Below are 23,942 nucleotides of genomic sequence, written 5' to 3' on the forward strand. Positions count from 1 at the left end.
CTCTGGCACCTCACCATGATCCATATAATACAATGAAAATCCTAACTGATTAAAAACACATTTCTCTCATCCTAAAGTATCCTGTAGCTTTCTCTGGTACATTGTTTTTTAGTATGTTTGTGTGTATACAATAGAAAAAAAACATGTTCAATGGTAAAAAATTACTATCAAGTATCCTGAGTTACTTTTGATATCAGCTATCTTGTTGATACATCTGTAGCCAATCTTCTCAAATCTGAAAACATTTATTTGATAGGTAACTTCTCAATAATAAAAAAAATTTAATTTTGTATTTTTTGCAGGCTTGTAGATGTTTTGTTTGAGAACAGAACTTCAAGGATGGATAATTACTTTGGCAGTATGAAGTTAAAACTGTGGCCTACAACCTTATTTTCAAAGGTAACACTACAGATGCTTTGGTTTTATGTTCTCATTCATTCTCATCTTTTGCCAATAATCATTGCTTGAATACTCGACTCAGGAAAACAATGAAGTTGTATTACCAAACCTGCTAGTTTATCTCTGCTTCCATAGGAGTGGCAATAATATACAGTGAAGGGGGCTAAATGGGGAGGTGACTACAATTAGTGGTGATGTGAGAAGGAGATGGAGTGAGTATTTTGAAGGGTTGTTGAATGTGTTTGATGATAGAGTGGCAGATATAGAGTGTTTTGGTCGAGGTGGTGTGCAAAGTGAGAGGGTTAGGGAAAATGATTTGGTAAACAGAGAAGAGGTAGTAAAAGCTTTGTGGAAGATGAAAGCCGGCAAGGCAGTGGGTTTGGATGGTATTGTAGTGGAATTTATTAAGAAAGGGGGTGACTATTGTTGACTGGTTGGTAAGGTTATTTAATGTATGTATGATTCATGGTGAGTGCCTGAGGATTGGCAGAATGCTTGCATAGTGCCATTGTACAAAGGCAAAGGGGATAAGAGTGAGTGCTCAAATTACAGAGGTATAAGTAAAGCAAATGGATTTGTATGTAGCATTTATGGATCTGGAGAAGGCGTATGATAGAGTTGATAGAGATGCTCTGTGGAAGGTATTAAGAATATATGGTGTGGGAGGAAAGTTGTTAGAAGCAGTGAAAAGTTTTTATCGAGGATGTAAGGCATGTGTACGTGTAGGAAGAGAGGAAAGTGATTGGTTCTCAGTGAATGTAGGTTTGCGGCAGGGGTGTGTGATGTCTCCATGGTTGTTTAATTTGTTTATGGATGGGGTTGTTAGGGAGGTAAATGCAAGAGTTTTGGAAAGAGGGGCAAGTATGAAGTCTGTTGGGGATGAGAGAGCTTGGGAAGTGAGTCAGTTGTTGTTCGCTGATGATACAGTGCTGGTGGCTGATTCATGTGAGAAACTGCAGAAGCTGGTGACTGAGTTTGGTAAAGCGTGTGGAAGAAGAAAGTTAAGAGTAAATGTGAATAAGAGCAAGGTTATTAGGTACAGTAGGGTTGAGGGTCAAGTCAATTGGGAGGTGTGTTTGAATGGAGAAAAACTGGAGGAAGTGAAGTGTTTTAGATATCTGGGAGTGGATCTGGCAGCGGATGGAACCATGGAAGCGGAAGTGGATCATAGGGTGGGGGAGGGGGCGAAAATTCTGGGGGCCTTGAAGAATGTGTGGAAGTCGAGAACATTATCTCGGAAAGCAAAAATGGGTATGTTTGAAGGAATAGTGGTTCCAACAATGTTGTATGGTTGCGAGGCGTGGGCTATGGATAGAGTTGTGCGCAGGAGGATAGATGTGCTGGAAATGAGATGTTTGAGGACAATGTGTGGTGTGAGGTGGTTTGATCGAGTGAGTAACGTAAGGGTAAGAGAGATGTGTGGAAATAAAAAGAGCGTGGTTGAGAGAGCAGAAGAGGGTGTTTTGAAGTGGTTTGGGCAAATGGAGAGAATGAGTGAGGAAAGATTGACCAAGAGGATATATGTGTCGGAGGTGGAGGGAACGAGGAGAAGAGGGAGACCAAATTGGAGGTGGAAAGATGGAGTGAAAAAGATTTTGTGTGATCGGGGCCTGAACATGCAGGAGGGTGAAAGGAGGGCAAGGAATAGAGTGAATTGGAGCTATGTGGTATACCGGGGTTGACGTGCTGTCAGTGGATTGAATCAAGGCATGTGAAGCGTCTGGGGTAAACCATGGAAAGCTGTGTAGGTATGTATATTTGCGTGTGTGGACGTATGTATATACATGTGTATGGGGGGGGTTGGGCCATTTCTTTCGTCTGTTTCCTTGCGCTACCTCGCAAACGCGGGAGACAGCGACAAAGTATAATAATAATAATATAAAAAAAAAAGTTGAGTATTCCTGGGAAATTATATGGGAGGGTATTGATTGAGAGGGTGAAGGCATGTACAGAGCATCAGACTGGGGAAGAGCAGTGTGGTTTCAGAAGTGGTAAAGGATGTGTGGATCAGGTGTTTGCTTTGAAGAATGTATGTGAGAAATACTTAGACAAGCCACTGGATTTGTATGTAGCATTTATGGATCTGGAGAAGGCATATGACAGAGTTGATAGAGATGCTTTGTGGAAGGTATTAAGAATATATGGTGTGGGATGCAAGTTGTTAGAAGCAGTGAAAAGTTTTTATCGAGGATGTAGGCATGTGTACGTGTAGGAAGAGAGGAAAGTGATTGGTTCTCAGTGAATGTAGGTTTGCGGCAGGGTAGTGTGATGTCTCCATGGTTGTTTAATTTGTTTATGGATGGGGTTGTTAGGGAGGTGAATGCAAGAGTTTTGGAAAGAGGTGCAAGTATGCAGTCTGTTGTGGATGAGAGAGCTTGGGAAGTGAGTCAGTTGTTGTTCGCTGATGATACAGCGCTGGTGGCTGATTCATGTGAGAAACTGTAGAAGCTGGTGACGAAGTTTGGTAAAGTGTGTGAAAGAAGAAAGTTGAGAGTAAATGTGAATAAGAGCAAGGTTATTAGGTACAGTAGGGTTGAGGGTCAAGTCAAATGGGAGGTAAGTTTGAATGGAGAAAAACTGGAGGAAGTGAAGTGTTTTAGATATCTGGGAGTGGATTTGGCAGCGGATGGAACCATGGAAGCGGAAGTGAATCATAGGGTGGGGGAGGGGCGAAAATTCTTGGAGCCTTGAAGAATGTGTGGAAGTCGAGAACATTATCTCGGAAAGCAAAAATGGGTATGTTTGAAGGAATAGTGGTTCCAACAATGTTATATGGTTGTGAGGCGTGGGCTATGGATAGAGTTGTGCGCAGGAGAGTGGATGTGCTGGAAATGAGATGTTTGAGGACAATATGTGGTGTGAGGTGGTTTGATCGAGTAAGTAATAATAGGGTAAGAGAGATGTGTGGTAATAAAAAGAGTGTGGTTGAGAGAGCAGAAGAGGGTGTTTTGAAATGGTTTGGTCACATGGAGAGAATGAGTGAGGAAAGATTGACCAAGAGGATATATGTGTCTGAGGTGGAGGGAACGAGGAGAAGTGGGAGACCTAATTGGAGGTGGAAAGATGGAGTGAAAAAGATTTTGAGTGATCGGGGCCTGAACATGCAGGAGGGTGAAAGGCGTGCAAGGAATAGAGTGAATTGGAACGATGTGGTATACCGGGGTCGACGTGGTCAGTGGATTGAACCAGGGCATGTGGAGCATCTGGGGTAAACCATGGAAAGTTCTGTGGGGCCTGGATGTGGAAAGGGAGCTGTGGTTTCGGTGCATTATTACATGACAGCTAGAAACTGACTGTGAACGAATGGGGCCTTTGTTGTCTTCCTAGCGCTACCTCGCGCACATGAGGGGGCGAGGGGGTTGTTATTACATGTGTGGCGGGGTGGCGATGGGAATGAATAAAGGCAGACAGTCTGAATTATGTACATGTGTATATATGTACATGTCTGTGTGTATATATATATATGTATAAGTTGAGATGTATAGGTATGTATATTTGCGTGTGTGGACATGTATGTATATACATGTGTATGTGGGTGGGTTTGGCCACTCTTTCGTCTGTTTCCTTGTGCTACCTCGCTAATGCGGGAGACAGCAACAAAGCAATATAATAATGATAATAATAATTTTGGAAAATAATGTTTCTCTAGCATTCAAGAAATTGTCTACTGAGGACCACCTCTGACTGTAAGATAATCAAGTCACTTTGGGGAACCAATGTAGGCTACAGTATATTGAATATTCCCTGGGCCAAATATGGTTGATGTACTCATTAAATGTGCATGAAAAATAACAACACAGGAATTCAGTGCAATCATACTATTTAATGTCTGATATATACAGAGAAGTAACTCAATGCAGTGTTACAGAATGTCACAACAGAAACTGAATTTATAGCACTAAAAACTATGATGAATTTATACAATCAATTCTATTTTTTATGTTAGGTTGTCTGCAAATTTATTTCGAATCAAATTAATCCCCTTGTAGTTGCAGAAGAACGAAGCTCTTCTTTTGCAGAAAATCTTAGACAAACTTTGCAGTACAATATCATATAAAGACTTGAGCAAGAGATATCATGCTATTTGCATCTTAATTTATCCTACTTCATGCTGTTGCAACATCAAGCTGCAATTTCTCTACCTGACAGTCTAAAAAAAATATTGTCAAATAGAACCACATGATTTTTAAGAATTCAATTATTTTTTTTTTATTCCTCAGGAAATGAAATACTATAATATTCCAATTAACACCAAAATCTTTTGCATTCATACATTCTATCTGATATTTTCACTTCCATTCAGCTTCATGGAGTATATATATAAAAGTACTGTTTGTGCTGACCTTATTCTTTTACGCTACTAGAATGTTTTATACAGTAATTACATCTAAAGTCTTTTTATTTTCAGTGTTTTTCTTCACAGGCTAAGTACAACTGTATTTACTGCTTCAACTTCAGATACAGTGATACACTGTCCTCTACAAAGCTTTTGAGCTAACTGGATAACCTTTGCTATTTCCACCTCATTATTTACCATTCATATTAGGATACTGATCTTTTCCGAAAGGTATAATGCACTTGTAAAACATTCCACATAAATACAATGCAGTATTCTGTTTGTTTCTGACTACAGTCATCTTACATATTTCCATAACTGAGCATTTACACTATAATAATAGTAATCACTGACCATCCACATCAATGTTGTAATGTTTGGACATAAAATGGGAGGTGTATAAACAGTGGTATCTGTGGTTGCCATCAACTCCATCCCAATACTTGATGTTGCACAAGCCACCTCAAACTTTAAGCAGAACAACATCCATAGACTTCTAAAACAGCTGTTGTCAGGAACAAGGATTATCTTCAGCACTGGTAATATGAATTTCCCCCAATACTAGTGGTGTTAAGGACTGCTCCAAGACTGGTTTGGCAAGGCCTAAGTCTTAGTGACAGCGTTTCTCTACCAGGGGTTGTATAGAGAACCATCTCAAAGTAGTGGTATCAGGAGCCATCTTATACATTTATGATAACATGTTATAATGGAAACACTTCTAATACTAGCGACGCTAGGATCATCCTAAACTTTTAAGACTTTGGCAGCCTCGAACACTTGTGGTAATAGAAATAACTCCAAATAGAGTGATACCAGACACTACTTCCAAACTGGTGGTGGCAATGGTCAGCTCTACCAAAAATTGCTATGAAGCAAAATGGTAAAAATTATAACCAACAGTGGCATCTTTGATCAACAAAACTCACCTTTGGCATCACTATTTTAGTACATCATGCCAGCATGGGCATGGGAGCGGAATAGATAGAAATTTGGGTTGGAGGAAAGGGCGTATTGAGGTGCTGGTGGGTCTATGCTGGTGTAAACACCTTCATCTGTGCGACTCATGCCTGTAACAAACGAATATCTTTTTTAGAGTCTTTCTGCCCACTGTCCTTACCAATTATGCCACCTCATGTCATAATGGCAAAAGTTAAGATAAAAGCAACAAATAGCTCAAGTTTATTTACTGCCATAATTTTCAGATATGATTTTTGTTACCTAATAGTCAAAATGAGATACCTGAAAAATGGTTAGTAAAACCACTAGTATGTATTTTGGAAATCCATGAAAATTAAAAACAGTTGTCAGTGTCAATACATTCATGAAACCTTTGCTAAAGAATATCAAGTGCATCTTGCAGGACTTGGTCACACAGGTCTTTTGATATAATTCTAATTTCACATGTACATCAGTCAAGTTACCTTTAGTAGTGAAGGATGAAAGAACAGCAAAGGATTAGGTTTCCAAGACAGATTTCATAATAGAGCAGATAAACTGCAAACCTGCAAAATAACTATCCCACACGTGGTGCAAACATACACAGATCCCTAAACATTATGATCAGAGCATCCTTATCTTCATAGCCAAACCTGTGTATAGAAGTTAAATTCATTGTCTTGAGTTACACTGAATTTAACTTAGCCACTGTAATTAGGCCATAAGTCTCAATATTATCGTGCATTCGTATGTCCTTATTACGACATGACTAATCAAAGTCAACAGCAGTAGATGTCATCAGCCAAAGAAGTTCAATAGCTGTAACAATTACAACAGTCAAGTCAGCAACTAAAGAATCAGTAGTAGTGGTTGTCAACAGTAGTGTCAGTACCAAGATTAGTATCAATAGTAGTTCCAGCACACAGTGAGGGAAGAGCTGGGGAGTACCTTGATAGTAGTGACGATAGTAGTGAAGTGCAGGCCAATAGTAAGGTGCAGGTGGTGGTAGCTGGGAGTGTGGGAAAGGAGGAGGGGCCCCATAACTGAAGTGATCTGAAACACGTGGTGGTGCTGGAGTAAGCAAAAGTGACCTGACAGTGAACACTCAGTCACTTACTATCTGTGATATGTGCAAGTACTGACTTTTTTTTTTTTTCTTCATATTCTAATCTGTGAATTATATATAAGGTGAATTGATTGAGATTTTTTCCTTTTCAATACATAGGAAGGAAACACAATCAAATGGAAATTATGTACTTAGTTCAGAATTTACACACTGCTCCACAGGGTTAATAAAATGGGACTATAATTCTGTCATCTTCAACCTAGCCCACTTTCAAGTTTTGAAAGATTTCGTTGTTAATCTTGAAGATTAAATACTTGTACTTCTCAACAGTGCATACATTCTTTGTAGCCTAGATACTGGACATGACCATCATCCGGTTCTGCCTGCAAGAGAAAAACCTAACAAGATGGATATGATTTGGAACATTTTCCTCAAGTCCAAGCCAGAGCTTTAAATTACTTATCACCATGTACTTAACTGGGTTATCTGTTACCAGCCTTCACAACACTTCCCTATATGCTTGACATCTGCTTACATTACACTGATTTTTACAGCAAGAACACACATAGTGTGTGTTATTGTTTATAAAGAGGAAAATCTTAAGAGACCTACCTTGATATCTGAATGTATTCTCTTACTATTCTTTTGACAAAATATGAGATAAGAGGGAAATGTTAGGTAGAAATTAAATCTCATGCAAAACCTCTTGGAAAAACCTATGTTCAGAGCAATGGCCTGATGTATGGTATGATAGTTAGCCAAGCTATGCAGATTAACAACATAAAGATGAATCCTACCAACATTTGCTTTGAAGTAGCTCGCTACAATCTTGCACTTCTTAGATCTTTACCCATTATTTCTCATTACAAGAATCCTTCAATTGGTCCAACTTCACATTCCCAATGGTTTCCATGACCCCTCTTCTTTCAATGAGTTTATTATTGTATGATGATATGGGAATCATTTGGTCATTCTATTGCTTTTTTTTTTTAAATGGACTGAATAAAACATTTTTGTTATACATTCATAACAGAAAAGGAGCAAGAGTGTAAATGACAAGTCCTGGAAAATGCTAGTGACAAAGGATGAGGTATTTTAAAAAGTTTTGACAATGATGGTGAAAAATGCGTGTATACCTGTACAATAAGAGATTACGAGAGAAAAAAAGATATATATGAAAGGAAACTTCCTACTGCAAAAGAAGAAACAAAAAGCTCTTTAGAATGGAAATGCTGAGGGTGGTGATAAAGAATGGAGGTGAAAATGATGTGGAGTGGATCTTTAAAGTTTGTTTGGAAGTGTAGAAAAATGGACAGGTGTCTTATTCCGTATAAAGGAAGGTAAGCAAAAGTAATTGTAAGACTGTACAGCTGGCAAGGTGTATGGTATAGAAATGACTGATTTATTACAAGGATTGGTGAACTCCTTCATGGCGAGGAACAAGACTGGGTTGAAAGAAAGCATGTGTGTATACCTGTCTTTTACACTCAGACAAGCAGTGGGGAAAGTTCTAGAGAAAAAGAGTATGTAGGATTTATGAATTTTGAAAAAGCATGATAAAGTGAATACAAAAGATGTCTGGTAGCTTCTGACTCTATATGGTGTGCATGGAAAACTTCTGAATACTTTTACGAGCTTTTACAACAAAAGTACAGCATTTGTAAGAGTTAGCATTCGTACAAATGAGTGGTTGCAAATAAACGTGGGAGTGTGGTAATTTTTTTTATGTCACCATATTTATTTAATGAATGGGGATAACATAAGAGATGAGAGCAAGGTGGGGTGACTGGTGAAAGAAAAGTGGATGTTACTCCAGTTGCACATGATTGTGTAGTCAATTAAATCAGAATGAGAGTTGGACAGAATGGTGAATTGTTTTAATGATGTATGTAGGATGAGGATGCTGAGAGAAATGCCAATACAAGAGGCTAGTTTTTGAAAGGTATGGATTTCAGTACAATGTCAATTTGCATGGTAAACAAGTAAAAGCTGTGGATATTAGTGAAGAAGGATGGCTGAAATTACAATCACAGTTATATAAGGGAGAAAAATTAGAAGTGCACTGAAAGTTTCAGTGGAAAAAAAAAGTTTGTGTGTGTGTCTGTGTGTGTGCACAAGATGACTGTATGAGGAAATACTTTTCCTAATCTTGATGTATGGATGTGAAACCCAGGTTTATATAGGCCAGTGTAAGTCAAGAATAAGAGCAGAGATGGATAACCTACATACTATAGCTGGAGTTTCTGAGGATAAATTAAATAAAGAATGAAAACATTAGTAGGATATGTGGTGTGAAGAAACCATTTGAAAGGCAAAATGTTGACAGTCTTTTAGGATGGAAGGGATATGCAGAATGTATGGCAGATGTTAAGTAGGTCAAGAAGATATACAGTAGCACAGTAGAATACACAAGGAGGAGAGGTAGACTTTGGCAGAGATAGACAAATGTAAGGGGAGAAATTATTGAGGTTAAGGATATTTCAGAGATAAAAGATGTTAAGAGGAATGACTGGGAATTAGATGCAGCTTTTTTATGGATGGGGGTATTGTGACCAGAGACACAGGTCATGTTGAATAATCAACTTACGGTATGAAATGAAAAGGTAAGAAGTGCCAGTGTAAAAGAGGAAGTCCATCTTTCATCCTAGGGAGGAAGGTTGAGGTAGTATTTGAATGACTTTCAGGCTGTATATATCTGATCTACCTCATGAAAACTGTGGAGTTAATGATGACAGACAGAGAAAAAGAGAGATAAAAACAAACATCTAAGATAAATATGGCTAATATGAAAAAAAATTACTGACTCATTTAGAAAAAAATCACAATGCTAATAATACTAATTTCCATATATTTAACAGGCTTAAGCTTACATGATAAAATATTCCATGTTATAATTCATTACCTGACTGTACTTTTAACTATTTCACCCAAATATGAATATACCTTATCTGATTAAGTCTTATGAAAAGTCAAGATTAAATGGGTGAATAGTTTATCTTTCTAAGTTTGCCAATGCATTTATCCTATGGGCTTCACTTTTTATCTTCAAAAACCTCTGACTAGAAAAATCCTACTGGTACAATTTGTGTAATAATCTGTGTAGCCACTGAAAATACATCCTTGTATTTTTACAAACAGTCCTCATTTTCCAGTCAACCATTTTTATTTGCATTGTTCACCATGAACATTTCTGACTTGCCTTTCCCTTTAACATTGTTCCTTTTAGTGCTACATGCCCCTAGTAACATGGAGTCACCCCTACATAATTTTTCTTTTATGTTTTTTCATATAACCAGTTAGTACACAAAAGGTTTTCCCCACTGCACTGTTCCCATACCGGGTTATCAAAAAAGGCCTCATATAATGGTATCAAAGAAATTTTGACAAATCTGTTACAAGAAGCATTGGATAGAAGCGAGTGATGTGCAAACTCGACAATTTCAAAATGTTAGTTAACATTTCGCTTGTATTTAAGCACTAGGAGTCACTGTACAGTTGAGAATCCAATAGTCAGGGTAACATTACAAAACAAAAACTATACAAGTAATTTGCTTATTGTGCAAGCAATCCCTGACATCAGTCCAATCAATATTGAAGGAATACTAAAATTACAAGACTGACAGCAAGTTTGTCACATCCACTTATACTGTGTAAACAATATCTAATGCGAGTATCACTAGAAAACATAACTGCTCCTCTTGAACGGGAAAGTGATCAATTATCTTACCTTTATGGAAGTAGATGTTAAACTTGTGCTCTCATCTTGAGGAATCTTGTGCATTACTCAAAAATACACTTTGCTACACAGAAAGAAAAATAATACTTAGCATGTAAAATAGACTTTCCAAGTTCACATGGAGTATTCAACGTTGACTCGATCTGGATAATCTTACCTGACTGAGTTGATCTTACCCTTTGATTAATCGAACACAACCCTTGCTTCTTGGATTCAGCACCTAGCTGATTCTGACCCCGGCATACCTGGTATGCGGGTTTTGTAGAGGGAGGTGGGAGGTGCAAAGAGTTCCTTAGGTGGCTTGATGGGCTTGAAGAGGAAGAAGGATGGGGAGTAACGTGCCCCACCAGAGATAGTGGAAAGCTGGTCATCCCGGTCTTCATGAAAGACACCTTCCTTTCCTACTGCTGCCAGCTGCCGCCCCTGTTAACACACTTTTTCTATCACTACCATCTCTTAAATTTTCTTTTGTATTGTAACATTCAAATTCTACTATGAGGGTGTCTTAATATCTTTTTGGGTATGAAAACTGGAGGAGGGATAAAGGATCATGGGAAACATGACATGACCACAAAACTAATGGATATAAGGGTAGGAAGCCACTAGGAGAGTAGCTACTAATGGTACAGAAGCAAGATGTAAGGACAGCAGAGTCACTGCCTAGTCTCGTAGTGTTTATAAGAGGAGCCCTGATGAGGTACTGTGATTGTGCTGCAAGAGAAAGAGGGTATTGCTAAGGTCCCACGGTTGTGCGGCAGAAGGTGGTGTTGCCAATGTCCTATGGTTGTACTGTAGGATGGAGGAGGTATTACCAAGGTTCCATGGTTGTGATGCGAATGCTGAAAGAGGGAGGAAACAAAGCCAAGGTCTTGTGGCTTTAATGCTGTAGGAGTGGGGAGGCACTACCAAGAATTTGAGGTTGTGTTGCAAGAGAGGCACTGCCAAGGTCCCATGGTTATGGTGGTCTTATGGTTATGATGCAGGTGTTGCAAAAGGAAGGTGCCATTGATGAGGATGTATAGCTGTGCTGTAGGAGGGAGAGTTACTGCTAAGGTCCCATACAAAGAATACAAGGGAATCAAACAGTAACAAATCAAGGGATCAGAAGATTAGAGTGGCAAGTTAAGAAAAGCAAACAGATGACCTACTGAGTAATTCCTAAATCATGCCAAGTAGAATTATGAAAGAATAAGCAATGATGAGAGGAGAGTTAGCCAGACTGACAGGGTCAAAAGACAGGAGAAATGGTTGAATCACAGAAGTAACAAGAGGTGTCTATTTTTAGGGATCTGCAAGATTCATTAGCAGAAGTTAAATTAGCATATTCTTGTTTTGATGTGTTTAACTTTATGGAGAACAGCTTTGCAGTGATTCCAAGGTGAAATGAAAGCAGAGTGTGATTCTGGGGCATGGAAGAGTGTCATGGCCCAATATATCCTGTCCCTGATGTGATAGGTATATGAACAGGAGATATGAAACAACTCATGGGTAAGAATGATCTATTAGAAGGAGGAGCTTAAAACTTCATTTCAGCCAGATAACCAGTGCTATATGGAGAGTATAGTTGGAAACACCCTGGCCAGCAAAACAGAACCTGCTCCAAGGAAAGTCAGAGAAAAAGCTGTGCAGGGATGACAAATGAGCTTTTCCAAAAAGCCAGAGTTGGAAATTTCAGGGAAGAGCAGGGGATAGGTGTGCCCAACTGGAAGGGAAAAAGACTGGTCAGAGAACACTGAGGAGGCAGATATAATGCATAAGTAGTGGAAGGATTTGTAGGTAAAAAGAGGTCAAGTGTGTATGAACTGTGGTTTTGACAGAAACTTGTGATGAGTGTCGAGTCATTTGTTCTACATCATTAAAGAATGAAAAAGAAAGGGCCTCAACTCTACCACGATCATCTTCAGCAGAGCCTACCTGATCCTTACAGAGTATATTGTGGATTTGAGGAAACTGCTTCTGCTCACCTTTGGGCTTCCTCTATCCTTTAGAGTGACCATACTAGTGCTTCACACTCTAGTGTGGGTATAATATGTACCATAAATATTTATCTGAAAATCTCTTATGTCTTTGAAGCTGAAAGCAGTTTTGATGCAGACTAGTGAGACATTTGCCCCCAATAAGAATCCTCTACATATGATGTTCTGGATGAAGGCCTGGTACTGTATAAGCCTTCAGGTCTCTTTTTTTCTGTTAAATCCTGCAATGTTGTAGTCATAAACAGATTTCCTCTCTCTCCAATCTTCATAACTTTTCAGTTAGGCTTAACTTAAATCAGCCATGTATGTGACTACAACTGAAGTCTGCTGAAGTACCCAAAGGTTTTCACAATCCTGAAGACTCTTAACCTTCCTTGTGATTTCAGTGTCCCATCCACAAACATATTCAGGTTTGATTCTAGTCCTGTTGCAAGATGTTAACATAAACCAGAAACAGCAGTTTTTCTATAGGACCCCAGAGGCTTAACTTATTCTGAGAAAGTATCTGTAGCATACATCTTTTCCCCTCTTCCATTTGGTAAATTTCCTAAATACGTAATAAACACCCATTATATGCCTACCTGTAGCTCCACTTTCATAATTGACCTCCAGTGGGGAATAGTCAAATGCTTTCTGGCAGTCCAAGAATACAAAGTGCACCCACCTTTGTCATTTATCTAAGACATTGCTCACTCCGACACAAAAGTCCAAGAAATTATGCATGATCTTTAAACCCACAATGTCTGTCACTTAAGTATTGTCCCCTTTGTGAGTGTTCATTCATTTGGTGCCTGGTTATCTTTCCAAATGGTTTACAGACTTTGTCTGATTTACCAAATCCTTAGTTCAGTGCAGTCTCTCTATATCCTTCCTTAAAGACAGGTATGACATTTGTTCTTTCTTTCACTTGGGTATGATCCCTCATCCATTGACTCTGAACAATTCAAGTGCTCTGCTGAGTGCCTTTGCATATTCCTTAAGTGCATGAATGAGATTTCATTAGGACTATGTGCCTTATGTAGTGCAAGATCCCTTTAGCATTGTAATTAGTCTTGCCTAAGATTCTCAGTATTTTCTATTGTTACTAACCTTTCCCATCTCTAGCACTTGGGGTACTGTGTCTCCAGTGGGAAGATATTTCTCATTTGCACCTAACTGCAAGATCATTTTCCTTCAGTTCCAGTAACTTTTCCACCCCGAGTCTTTTGCCTATACCACTATATTTCTTTCATACATTCTGCTCCTTCTACCTTATAAAACTTATTTCTTGCCTTCGTATATTTCTCAAAAGATGCATCTTCTAAGGTCATCTCTATTTTCTCTATGCTGATCAAAGTTTGTCTGTGCACTTAGTGTGCATATATACATGCTTATGAATGTGTGCAATTAACTAACCACTAATCCCCAAGTAGAAATTAAAAGCTTATCCCTGCTTCAGGGTTTAGATCGTCCCAACTCACTCACTACTAGTGCATCTGGCAGCATTAAACAACAGTACCTCCTGCACCACAAACCTTGGGTATGAACATAACAACAAAGATGACAGTGGCTGTGGCAACTATGCCAAAACCAAGACATGCAGGCTGATGAGGAGGAGGGATAATGAGGCCTACTAGTGTCCATGCCAGCCACAAAGGCAGCACCAGGCCCAGTGCAGCCCCAATATATGCTGCCTCCCGGTAGTTTTCTCGTATGCCTCGACACTGAAGGAGAGAGCCAAAAGAATTAGGATTCACAAGTCTTGCTATATGGTTTCAGTGTTGAATATGAAATCTGTATTTCTATATTATATGTAAAAACTGCATAAGCAAAGGTACTACCAGTAGCTCTCATCTAACCTCTTTTGGGTGACATTATCCTTACATATGACAGCACAAACCTCGAGTACAATGGTATGACCCTTGGATATGATGACAGCTTTTAACCTGACCACTCTGAGACATGTCAAAGGCTAGGCCATCAAAACAAGGGTTGCATCATCTTACTCAAGGGTGATACCATTGTGGTCCATTATCATACTGTTGTATTAAAATGGGTCAAGAATCATTCAAGGTAAACACTCACCTTAACAGCCAAGGCAGCAACAGCGATGATGAGTATGATGATGTAGATAAGGGAAAGGAGGAAGTGCCGATAGGGAGCAAGGCAAGAGAGGTGGAGTGCCCCTGTATCCTCATCCCTGAGCACAGTTACACCTGCTGGCTGCGACCACTGCCACTGGATGTTGACGCTCACCTGTCAAAACGATAAGTCCTACTGGAAAATGCTCCTCTACCTAATGCAACCCACACATATCGGGTAGCCCATTCCTACCTCATCTAATGCCACCCCACCTTGTCCAGGTCATTCCTACATCATCCATGCCATCACTTCCCCCTCTTGGATGTCCCTTCCTCATTCAGGCCATCCCTTCCTTATTCAGGTCATCCCTATCAAATACAGGACATTTTTACCTTATCCAAGCCATCCCTTCCTCATCCAGGCCATCACTATTTCATCTTGGTCATCCAGGCTATCCCCACCTTATCCAAGACATCCCTGCCTCATCCGGGCCATCCCTACCTTATACAGAAGAACCCTACCTCATCCAGGCCATCCCTACCTCATACAGGACATCTCTACCTCATCCAGGCCATTCCTACCTCATCCAGGTCATCCCTACCACATCCAGACCACCCCTACTTAATACAAGACATCCTTACCTCAACTAGGCCATTCCTACTTCATCCATGTCATCCCTACTTCATCTACAACATACTTACGTTCAAGGCTATCCCATAGTGGGTGGGGGTAATAACCAGTAGTGAGTGCAGGTACTAACCTGTAGTGTGGGGGTACTAACCTGTAGTGTAGGGGTACTAACCTGTAGTGTGGGGGTACTAACCTGTAGTGGGTAGGGGTACGAACCTGTAGTGGGTGGGGGTACTAACCTGTAGAGCGAGATAGTAACCTGTAGGGGTAGGTTGTACAACCCATAGTGGGTGGAGGTACTAACCTGTAGTGGGTGGGGGTACTAACCTGTAGAGTGAGGGTACTAACCTGTAGTGGTTGTGGGTACTAACCTGTAGTGGGTGGAAGTACTAACCTGTAGTGAGTGAGGGTTCTAACCTGTAGTGGGTGGGGTACTAACCTGTAGTGGGTGGGGGTACTAACCTGTAGTGAGTGAGGGTTCTAACCTGTAGTGAGTGAGGTTTCTAACCTGTAGTGGGTGGGGGTACTAATCTGTAGTGGTAGGCAGCACTAACCTGCACCAGGACGATGAAAAAGAGAAGTAGGCCTTGGTAGTGTGCTGGTAGGTACACACCAGAGTTAAGAGAGATGAGGAAGACGCACTTGACGAGGAGGGCGGCAAACACCAGTGCGCTGGACAGCCCCACCAAGAGTCTGTTGGCAACAGTACACACTCAACACCAGCTCTTCATGTACTATTTATTGGTCAAGTTCCCCAAGTCTTTTTAATTTGTCTTATGACACCCCAGGTTGTGCCATTACTTCTTAACTGTTTCCCTCTCAAGCTTCTATGCTACCTTTCAGACATATATACTACAACAATGGTATACCCAAGGTAGAGGGCGTCTATGTTACCGTGTGGCGGCGCAGGAAAGTGGTGTGGGCGATAGGGCGATGGGCAGGCCGGAGAGGGAGCACAGGAGGAGGCCCATCAGCAGACTCTGACCCAAGAACAGGTGGCGTCGCGAGGGCGTCCCCTGCACAGCCCGTACTACCACGTACACCTGCAACACAATACTATAAACAAGACATGAACAAGTGTATGGCTAAGAAAGCAAGTAATTTGGTTTTCCTATAGTTATAAGCATGTTGAATTATACATCACAGTAACGCATCAACGTGATAAATCTTCATCACTTAATGTTCAACATTAAATAATCATATACGTCAACAAATTATGCAGTTCAACAAGTAATTTTACATCACTTAAGAGATCACCATTAAATACATAATGTATGTCAACACAATTCAACCAATATGTAACGTTATATCACATAATGTTCAACTCCTCACCACAAAAAACTCTGTAAAACTTCCTGTACTTTGTGGATAGACTTCACTAATGGACTTAAGCAAGGCGTAAAAGTACCCAGCCCCAATTTGACCTTGAGCTCTTTTGTAATTTATTAATTAGTTACTATTATGATTACAATTACGTGATTCCTCAACTGTATATTTTCAGTCGAATGGCTGCGAGAATTTAATAAACCACTCTCTACCTCAGCTCGTATAGGGTCACCTGGGGTCCGAAAGGCATCGTGGAAGGTAAAAGGGAAGGGCCATGTGAGATGAGGTGGAGAGACGTCGGACAAGGTGAAGGAAACCATGTAATATAGGAAAGTTCAGGTCTAGAAAGAGAAAGTCTGGAAAAAGGCAAGGGAGGGTCTCAGGGTAAATAATTAAGGGTCAGGGAAGAAGTCAAGAGTTCATGGGAGAAGACAAGGGGTCAGGGAAGAAGTCAAGGGGGGGAAGAGAAGACAAGGGGTGCGAGAAGTCAGGAGACCACTGGAGAAGACAAGGGTTAGGAAAGAAGGCTGGGGTTCCGGGAAGAAGATAGGGTCAGACATGAAATCATGAGGCCACTGGAAATATGAAGTGGTTTGGAGAGAAGATGGGAAGACTTAAAAAGATATGGGGTCAAGGAAGAAAAAGGGTCACGAGAGAAAAGAAAGGACCAGGTGAGAAGACTTGCTTTACCCACCTCGAAAGCGACAATGGCTGCAGCGTTGGTTGCGGCAGCCGCCAAGAGCGGCACCACCCAGGGCGCTGGCCGCAGATATCCCCCTCCCACACTGGAGGTGTTGGTGGGCGGCGTCAGTCCGTCTCCGCCGCCTGCGGGAAGAGACGAGTAGTTACAGCCGGGGACATAGGAGGGAAAAGTCACATCTGGGAGGGGACGAACGGTCAGAGGGGCCGGAGACAGTGACAGCAGAGAGGGGACAGGCACACCCTGTGCGGACGAGCCTCATAAACACCCAGATGAGTTACTTTCAAAAGGAACAAGCAATCAGAGGGGCAGGGGGAACAGGAGGAGATAGTCACATCTAGGAGAGGACAAGCGGTCCAAGGGGCTGGTGACACAGATTAATCTGACGTCTTCAATAAAGAATATGTCAGCTTTTAAATGAAATATACAAAAATATATTACAAACTAGAAATGACATACATTGACACCATATCTTGCATTGTCACACCTACTGTTTATTCAATACATATATACAGTAACAGCAAAGTCATTGTTGAATATGGTAGCAGAATTCATCAGTATGAAGCACAATCTGACTTAACTGGATGTGAAGAGTACAACCTACACACTAACTGTTCAATCAACATTAAACATCCAAACACACAAAAAAGAAAACTACATCAATTAGATGAAAATTTACAGTCGATATCAACTGACAAGTCATTGTAACCGACTGCTCAACCCTTTAAGCACGACGGTATAAGCCTACAGCACTGTGATGCAGCACAACCCTACAGCACTACAGTATAACCCTATAGCACAGCACTACAGTACAACCCTACAGCACTGTGGTACAGCACTACAGTATAAGCCTTCAGTACTGTGGTACAGCACTACAGTTCAATTCTACAGCAGTATGGTACAGCACTACAGTACATCCCTACAGCATAACCCTGTAGCACTATGGTACAGCACTTCAATACAACATACAGCATTGTGGTACAGCACTACAGTCCAAACCTACAGCAATGTGGTTCTATGGTACAGCACTGCAGTACAACCCTACAGCACTACAGTATAACCCTATAGCACTATGGTACAGCACTTCAATACAACATACAGCACTGTGGTACAGCACCACAGTACAACCCTACAGCGATGTGGTTCAGCACTACAGTACAACCCTAGAGCACTGTGGTACAGCACTTCAGTGCAACCATACATCACTACAGTATAACCCTGCAACCTGTGGTACAGCACTCCGGTACAACTCTACATCACTGTGGTACAGCACTACAGTGTATTCATACAGCACTGTGGTACAGCACTACAGTACGACCGTACAGCACTGTGGTACAGCATTACAGTTCAACCCTACAGCACCACAGCAAAACCCCAGACCACTACAGTATAATCCTACAGCTCTATGGTACAGCAAAACAGTACAACCCTACAGCACTACAGTATAACCCTACAGCACTATAGTACAGCACTTCAATACTACCTACAGCAATGTGGTACAGCACTACAGTACAACCCTACAGCACTGTGGTACAGCACTTCAGTACATCCCTAGAGCAGTGGTACAGCACTTCGGTACAACCATTCATTACTACAGTATAACCCTACAGCACTGTGCTACAGCACTACAGTATAACCCTACAGCACTGTGGTACAGCACTACAATTCAACCCTAGAGCGTCACAGCAAAACCCCAGACCACTACAGTATAACCCTACAGCACTGTGTTACAGCAAAACAGTACAACCCTACAGCATTACAGTATAACCCTACAGCACTTCAATATAACATACAGCACTGTGGTACAGCACTACAATACAACCCTACAGCAATGTGGTTCAGCACTATAGTACAACCCTAGAGCACTGTGGTACAGCACTTCCGTACAACCATTCATCACTACAGTATAACCCTACAGCACTACAGTACAACCCTACAACACTGTGGTACAGCACTACAGTTCAACCCTACAGCACCACAGCAAAACCCCAGAGCACTACAGTATAACCCTACAGCACTGTGGCACAGCACTTCAGTACAACCATACATCACTACAGTATAACCCTACAGCACTGTGGTTCAGCACTACAGTACAACCCTACAGCACTATGGTACGGCACTTCAATACAACATACAGCACTGTGGTACAGCACTACAGTACAGCCCTACAGCAACGTGGTTCAGCAGTACAGTACAACCTTAGAGCACTATGGTACAGCACTTCAGTACAACCATACATCACTACAGTATAACCCTGCAGAACTGTGGTACAGCACTACAGTACAACCCTACAACACTGTGGTACAGCACTACAGTATAACCCTACAACACTGCGGTACAGCGCTACAATACAATCCCACAGTACTGGTACAGCAATACAGTACAACCCTACAGCACTGTGGTACAGTACTAAAGCAAAACCCTACATCACTACAGTATAACCCTACAACACTGTGGTACAGCACTACAGTACAACCCTACAGCACTGTCGTATAGCACCAGTACAACCATACATCAGTACAGTATAACCCTGCAGCACTGTGGTACAGCACTACAGTATAACCCTACAACTGCGGTACAGCACTACAATACAATCCTACAGCAATACAGTACAACCCTACTTCACTGTGGTACAGCAAAAACCTACAACACTACACTATAACCCTACAGCAATGTGGTACAGCACTACAGTACAACCCTAGAGCACTGTGGTACAGCACTTCAGTACAACCATACAACCATACATCATTACAGTATAACCCTGCAGCAATGTGGTACAGCACTACAGTACAACCCTACAGCACTATGGTACAGCACTTCAATACAACATACAGCACCATAGTACAACCCTACAGCAATGTGGTTTAGCACTACAGTACAACCTTAGAGCAATGTGATACAGCACTTCAGTACAACTATACATCATTACAGTATAACCCTGCAGCACTGTGGTACAGCACTACAGTACAACCCTACAGCACTGTGGTACAGCACTACAGTACAACCCTACAGCTTTACAGTATAACTCTACAGCACTGTGGTACAGCACTACAGTACAACACTACAGCTCTGTGGTACAACCCTACAGCAGTGGTACACCCCTACAGCACTACATTATAACCCTCCAGGGCGACAATATACCTCCTCAGCACGACAGTATAACCCAACAGTAGTCCGGTATAACCCTTCACCACGACGGCATAACCCTGAAGCACGACTATTTGTAACCCGATGAACGACGCTCTCATGACAGATGGATCCCTGTAACCCGGTAACAAGTGTTATCCTTTAAGCACCTCTTTCTTACCTGTCGGGGGCGTGGGTGTGGCCGAGGGTCGCGTCAGGTGCTCTGTAGTCAGGGAGACGCCCTCCAGGTACTGCGTCGTCAACTCCTCCATCACGTCCACAGTCGGCGGGCCAGGCACCAGGAAGGGAAGCAAGGAGATGGAAGAGGCAGCGTGAGGGAGGAGAACGAGGGGCAGTAAGGGAGGGTAGACGAGGATGGAGGAAGAGGTGGTGTTCAGGGGGCGGCTGGGGTGCCGAGCGCCTCCAGCTTCATTGTGACGTCACCTATCAACATTAAAGATAGATGTCATTGGTGCGACACAACGTGCGTGACGCTTCACTTGTCACGTAACATCAGTAAACGTTTACATACTAACGGTGACAAATAATTTATATAATTATAATACTTCTTAGAGTCGCAAAAATAAAACATGCTGTGAAGTAATAAACTAGAATTAATGCAAGTACGTCCGTACAAAGGATGTGTGACTAAAGATATGATATAATTTCTTGGAAGCAGAAAATTCTATGATGCTATCAGGATGGAGATATTGGCATCCCCGGACGTCGTCACAGACAGGGTTGGTGGGTCACGCAGGTCCTTGCGCCGCCAGCCTCGCCTCACTAAATCAAGAGTGCGTCAACAAATCAGTTAATTCTCCTGGACACATAGATGCCCCTGAGAAGGTTAAGAAACGAAAACGAAGATGGTAAATGAATTAAGGGGAGTCAGTGCTGGGGCGAGTGCGGCACCATGTATATGACGGGTTTGGACAGAAGGAAGCGACCATGAATGATGACAACCTGCAACATTCAAAGTAGGACTGATAGTGTAGTAGATACTGATGTGATCACCTGGTCACAGTACACACAAAGGGAAGCACTTGAGGTGTAATATGAAACCCAGAGAAAAGGATTAGAATAGATATGGAGAAATACCTCTAAAGTATTAAAGCAATAAAAGAAAGAACAAGAAAAATAAAGATACCGTGAATGTAACGCGGGTTTTAATAGATACATAAGAACAAAGGTTAAAAGACGAAGACCCACGAATGTAATCCTCTCCCCATGTGTGACATAAACAGGTCATTACACATGTGTTTCTTCACCTAATTACACACACACACACACACACACACACACACACACACTGAGACAAAGACCAACTTCTTTTTATTTTACAAGCTGAACTCTTATTTTCGAGCGTGGTGAAGACTTATTTTTTTTTTTAAACGAAGTGCTGGACATCAACGTGGTCAAGTTGAGGCGTCACCTTGTGTGGGTCAGGTGGCACTTTGTGTGGCACAGCTGGTAACGTTGTGTGACGCATTTGGCTCCATGTGCAGCACAGCTGGTACCATGTGTGGTATAGCTGGCTCCATGTGTAGCACAACTAGCTCCATGTGTGGCACAGCTGGCTTCATATGTGGCATAGCTGGCTGGCTCCATGTGTGGGACATGAGGCTGCTTACTTCCACCATGACAATAAATAAGCTTCATCTCTGTGGTACAGCACCAGACACATGGGTACCCTCCAAAGCGTGGCAATAAGTCGGGCAGGGCAGCGGGTGTACGTGTGGTGCTCAGACCACAGGTCGTCACCTGCCTGGTGGGAACACGTCCACGCTGTGGACGCGAAAGTATGACGCATGCGAGCGCGCGCTTTCTCCTCCTACAGCCAAAAGACCACGGTAAACATAATAGTCATGGCGCAGAAACCTGCCTAACACTGATTCTTTTTTTTTTTTTTTTTTTTGTCGCGAGATAGACTGGCTCTGTCACGCACAGAAGCAAAAGCAACAGTTGGAGGAACCTCAGCAGCAGTTAACAGCAACGAATGTTGACCTTATAAGGTCGGGAATAACAACTGTTTCTCAGTGAAGCTTAGATGCGGCGCCCTGAAGGTGCCACACCTCAGCACAGGGGACTCGTGGTCCCACAACCCACGATACTAGAAGGTCCCACAACCCACGATACTAAAAGATCCCACAACCCAAGATACTAGAGGGTTCCACAACCCATGATACTAGAGGGTCCCACAACCCACGATACTAAAAGGTCCCACAACCCAAGATACTAGAGGGTCCCACAACCCACGATACTAGAGTGTCCCACAACCCAAGATACTAGAGGGTCCCACAACCTACGATACTAGAATGTCTCAACCCACGATACTAGGTCCCACAACCCAAGATACTAGAGGGTCCCACAACCCACGATACTAGAAGGTCCCACAACCCACGATACTAGAAGGTCCCACAACCCACGATACTACAAGGTCCCACAACCCAAGATACTAAAGGGTTCCACAACCCACGATACTAGAGGGTCCCACAACCCACGATACTACAAGGTCCCACAACCCACGATACTAGAGGGTCCCACAACCCACGATACTACAAGGTCCCACAACCCACGATACTAGAGGGTCCCACAAGCCACGATACTAGAAGGTCCCACAAGCCACGATACTAGAGGGCCCCACAAGCCACGATATTAGAGGGTTCCACAACCCACACAACGTGAGAGCCCTACACACCAAATAATAAGACCCGTGGCAGGAGTAGAGTGAGGATTATAATGGATAACGTCATGGCCTGTCCTGCCCAAGGTGTGTGCGTCGTCTCCCTGGTGGTGGTGGTGGGGGGGGGGGGGTGAGAGAGAGGGGAAGTTTGAGTGAGGGGAGTAACATATGTAGGAGGGTTGGAATAAGGGCCGGGGACCCACGAGGGTAGTGGAGAAAGTGAATGACGCCTCGGTGACCACACACACACACACACACACACACAGACCTAACTCTCTCCACCGGATTCAGATCACCACACTCCCACCCCCACCTGCCGCAATCTTCTGCACCATACTACCGTGGCCTTGTCTTCTCTGACGCTAAAGCAGCACTCGCCTACATCAATATGTAATGTATTGTGAGCCACGGTGACATCATTTTCTACCTTACCAATTTCCAGTCCTCTCTGAGACTTTAGGGTGTCTGTTGCCGCATCTCTTCAATTTATCGAAAGACTCTGGGGGCATCGGGGTCTGATCCTAGGCTTCCCCTCTTCTGGCTTTCCTCTCTCTTTACTGTCTCACGTTTGGGTTCCTCTCTGGCCGATCTAGCTACGTAAATCTATCTGATGGGTCAATTTTTACTATGAGAAATCGTGTCCCTTAGGGTTCTCTTCTGTCTCCTACGCTGTGAGTCAGTTTTAGCCGTTTTGTGTGTATCCCTACACCGCTAAACTTTAGGACTCTTTACCTTCTCATTTCTTTCCTACCGATTACAACCTGACCATTCCTTAAAAGGTAGATTTCTCCTCTTCCAAAACTCATAGATAATTTCTCCCCTCTTTCCATCTCCATTTTTTTTTTTTTTACCAATTTCATATTACCTTAACAACCGGAAGCAATGAGGACTTTCGTCCGGGACAGGAGCGTGTCAGAGGCGCCATGATGAACTGTATAAAAGAGCCAAGTCTGGCACAACGCAATAC

General features: G+C 42.2%; 1 protein-coding gene and 1 long non-coding RNA gene across 8 annotated transcripts in view; one reads left to right on the forward strand and one right to left on the reverse strand.

The window, feature by feature from the left end:
- The window catches only part of LOC139746412 (uncharacterized), a 49,350-nt gene extending 33,326 nt beyond the window's left edge, over positions 1-16,024 (forward strand). Inside the window, exons 2-3 of one of the 2 annotated variants that reach the window (XR_011712147.1) lie at positions 303-399; positions 15,984-16,024. This is a non-coding gene — a long non-coding RNA (uncharacterized lncRNA). Of the gene's footprint in view, positions 1-302; positions 400-4,807; positions 5,015-15,983 lie in introns of those variants that run through there. The other variant, XR_011712146.1, reaches the window with a different exon arrangement.
- LOC139746410 (metabotropic glutamate receptor) overlaps positions 4,203-23,942 on the reverse strand; it is a 52,276-nt gene continuing 32,536 nt past the window's right edge. For 4 of the 6 annotated variants that reach the window (XM_071657627.1, XM_071657626.1, XM_071657625.1 and 1 more), the window contains 9 exons: positions 20,474-20,736; positions 17,161-17,291; positions 16,035-16,183; positions 15,695-15,833; positions 14,514-14,684; positions 13,964-14,152; positions 10,719-10,896; positions 6,620-6,724; positions 4,203-5,802 (listed from right to left, as the gene is read on the reverse strand). In XM_071657627.1, the coding sequence (XP_071513728.1) occupies positions 5,678-5,802; positions 6,620-6,724; positions 10,719-10,896; positions 13,964-14,152; positions 14,514-14,684; positions 15,695-15,833; positions 16,035-16,183; positions 17,161-17,291; positions 20,474-20,564 (1,278 nt within the window). In that variant the 5' untranslated portion in view covers positions 20,565-20,736 and the 3' untranslated portion in view covers positions 4,203-5,677. The other 2 variants (XM_071657629.1, XM_071657630.1) reach the window with 2 other exon arrangements.

Source organism: Panulirus ornatus, chromosome 65 (assembly GCF_036320965.1).
Source record: "Panulirus ornatus isolate Po-2019 chromosome 65, ASM3632096v1, whole genome shotgun sequence".
Taxonomy (NCBI): Eukaryota; Metazoa; Arthropoda; class Malacostraca; order Decapoda; family Palinuridae; genus Panulirus; species Panulirus ornatus.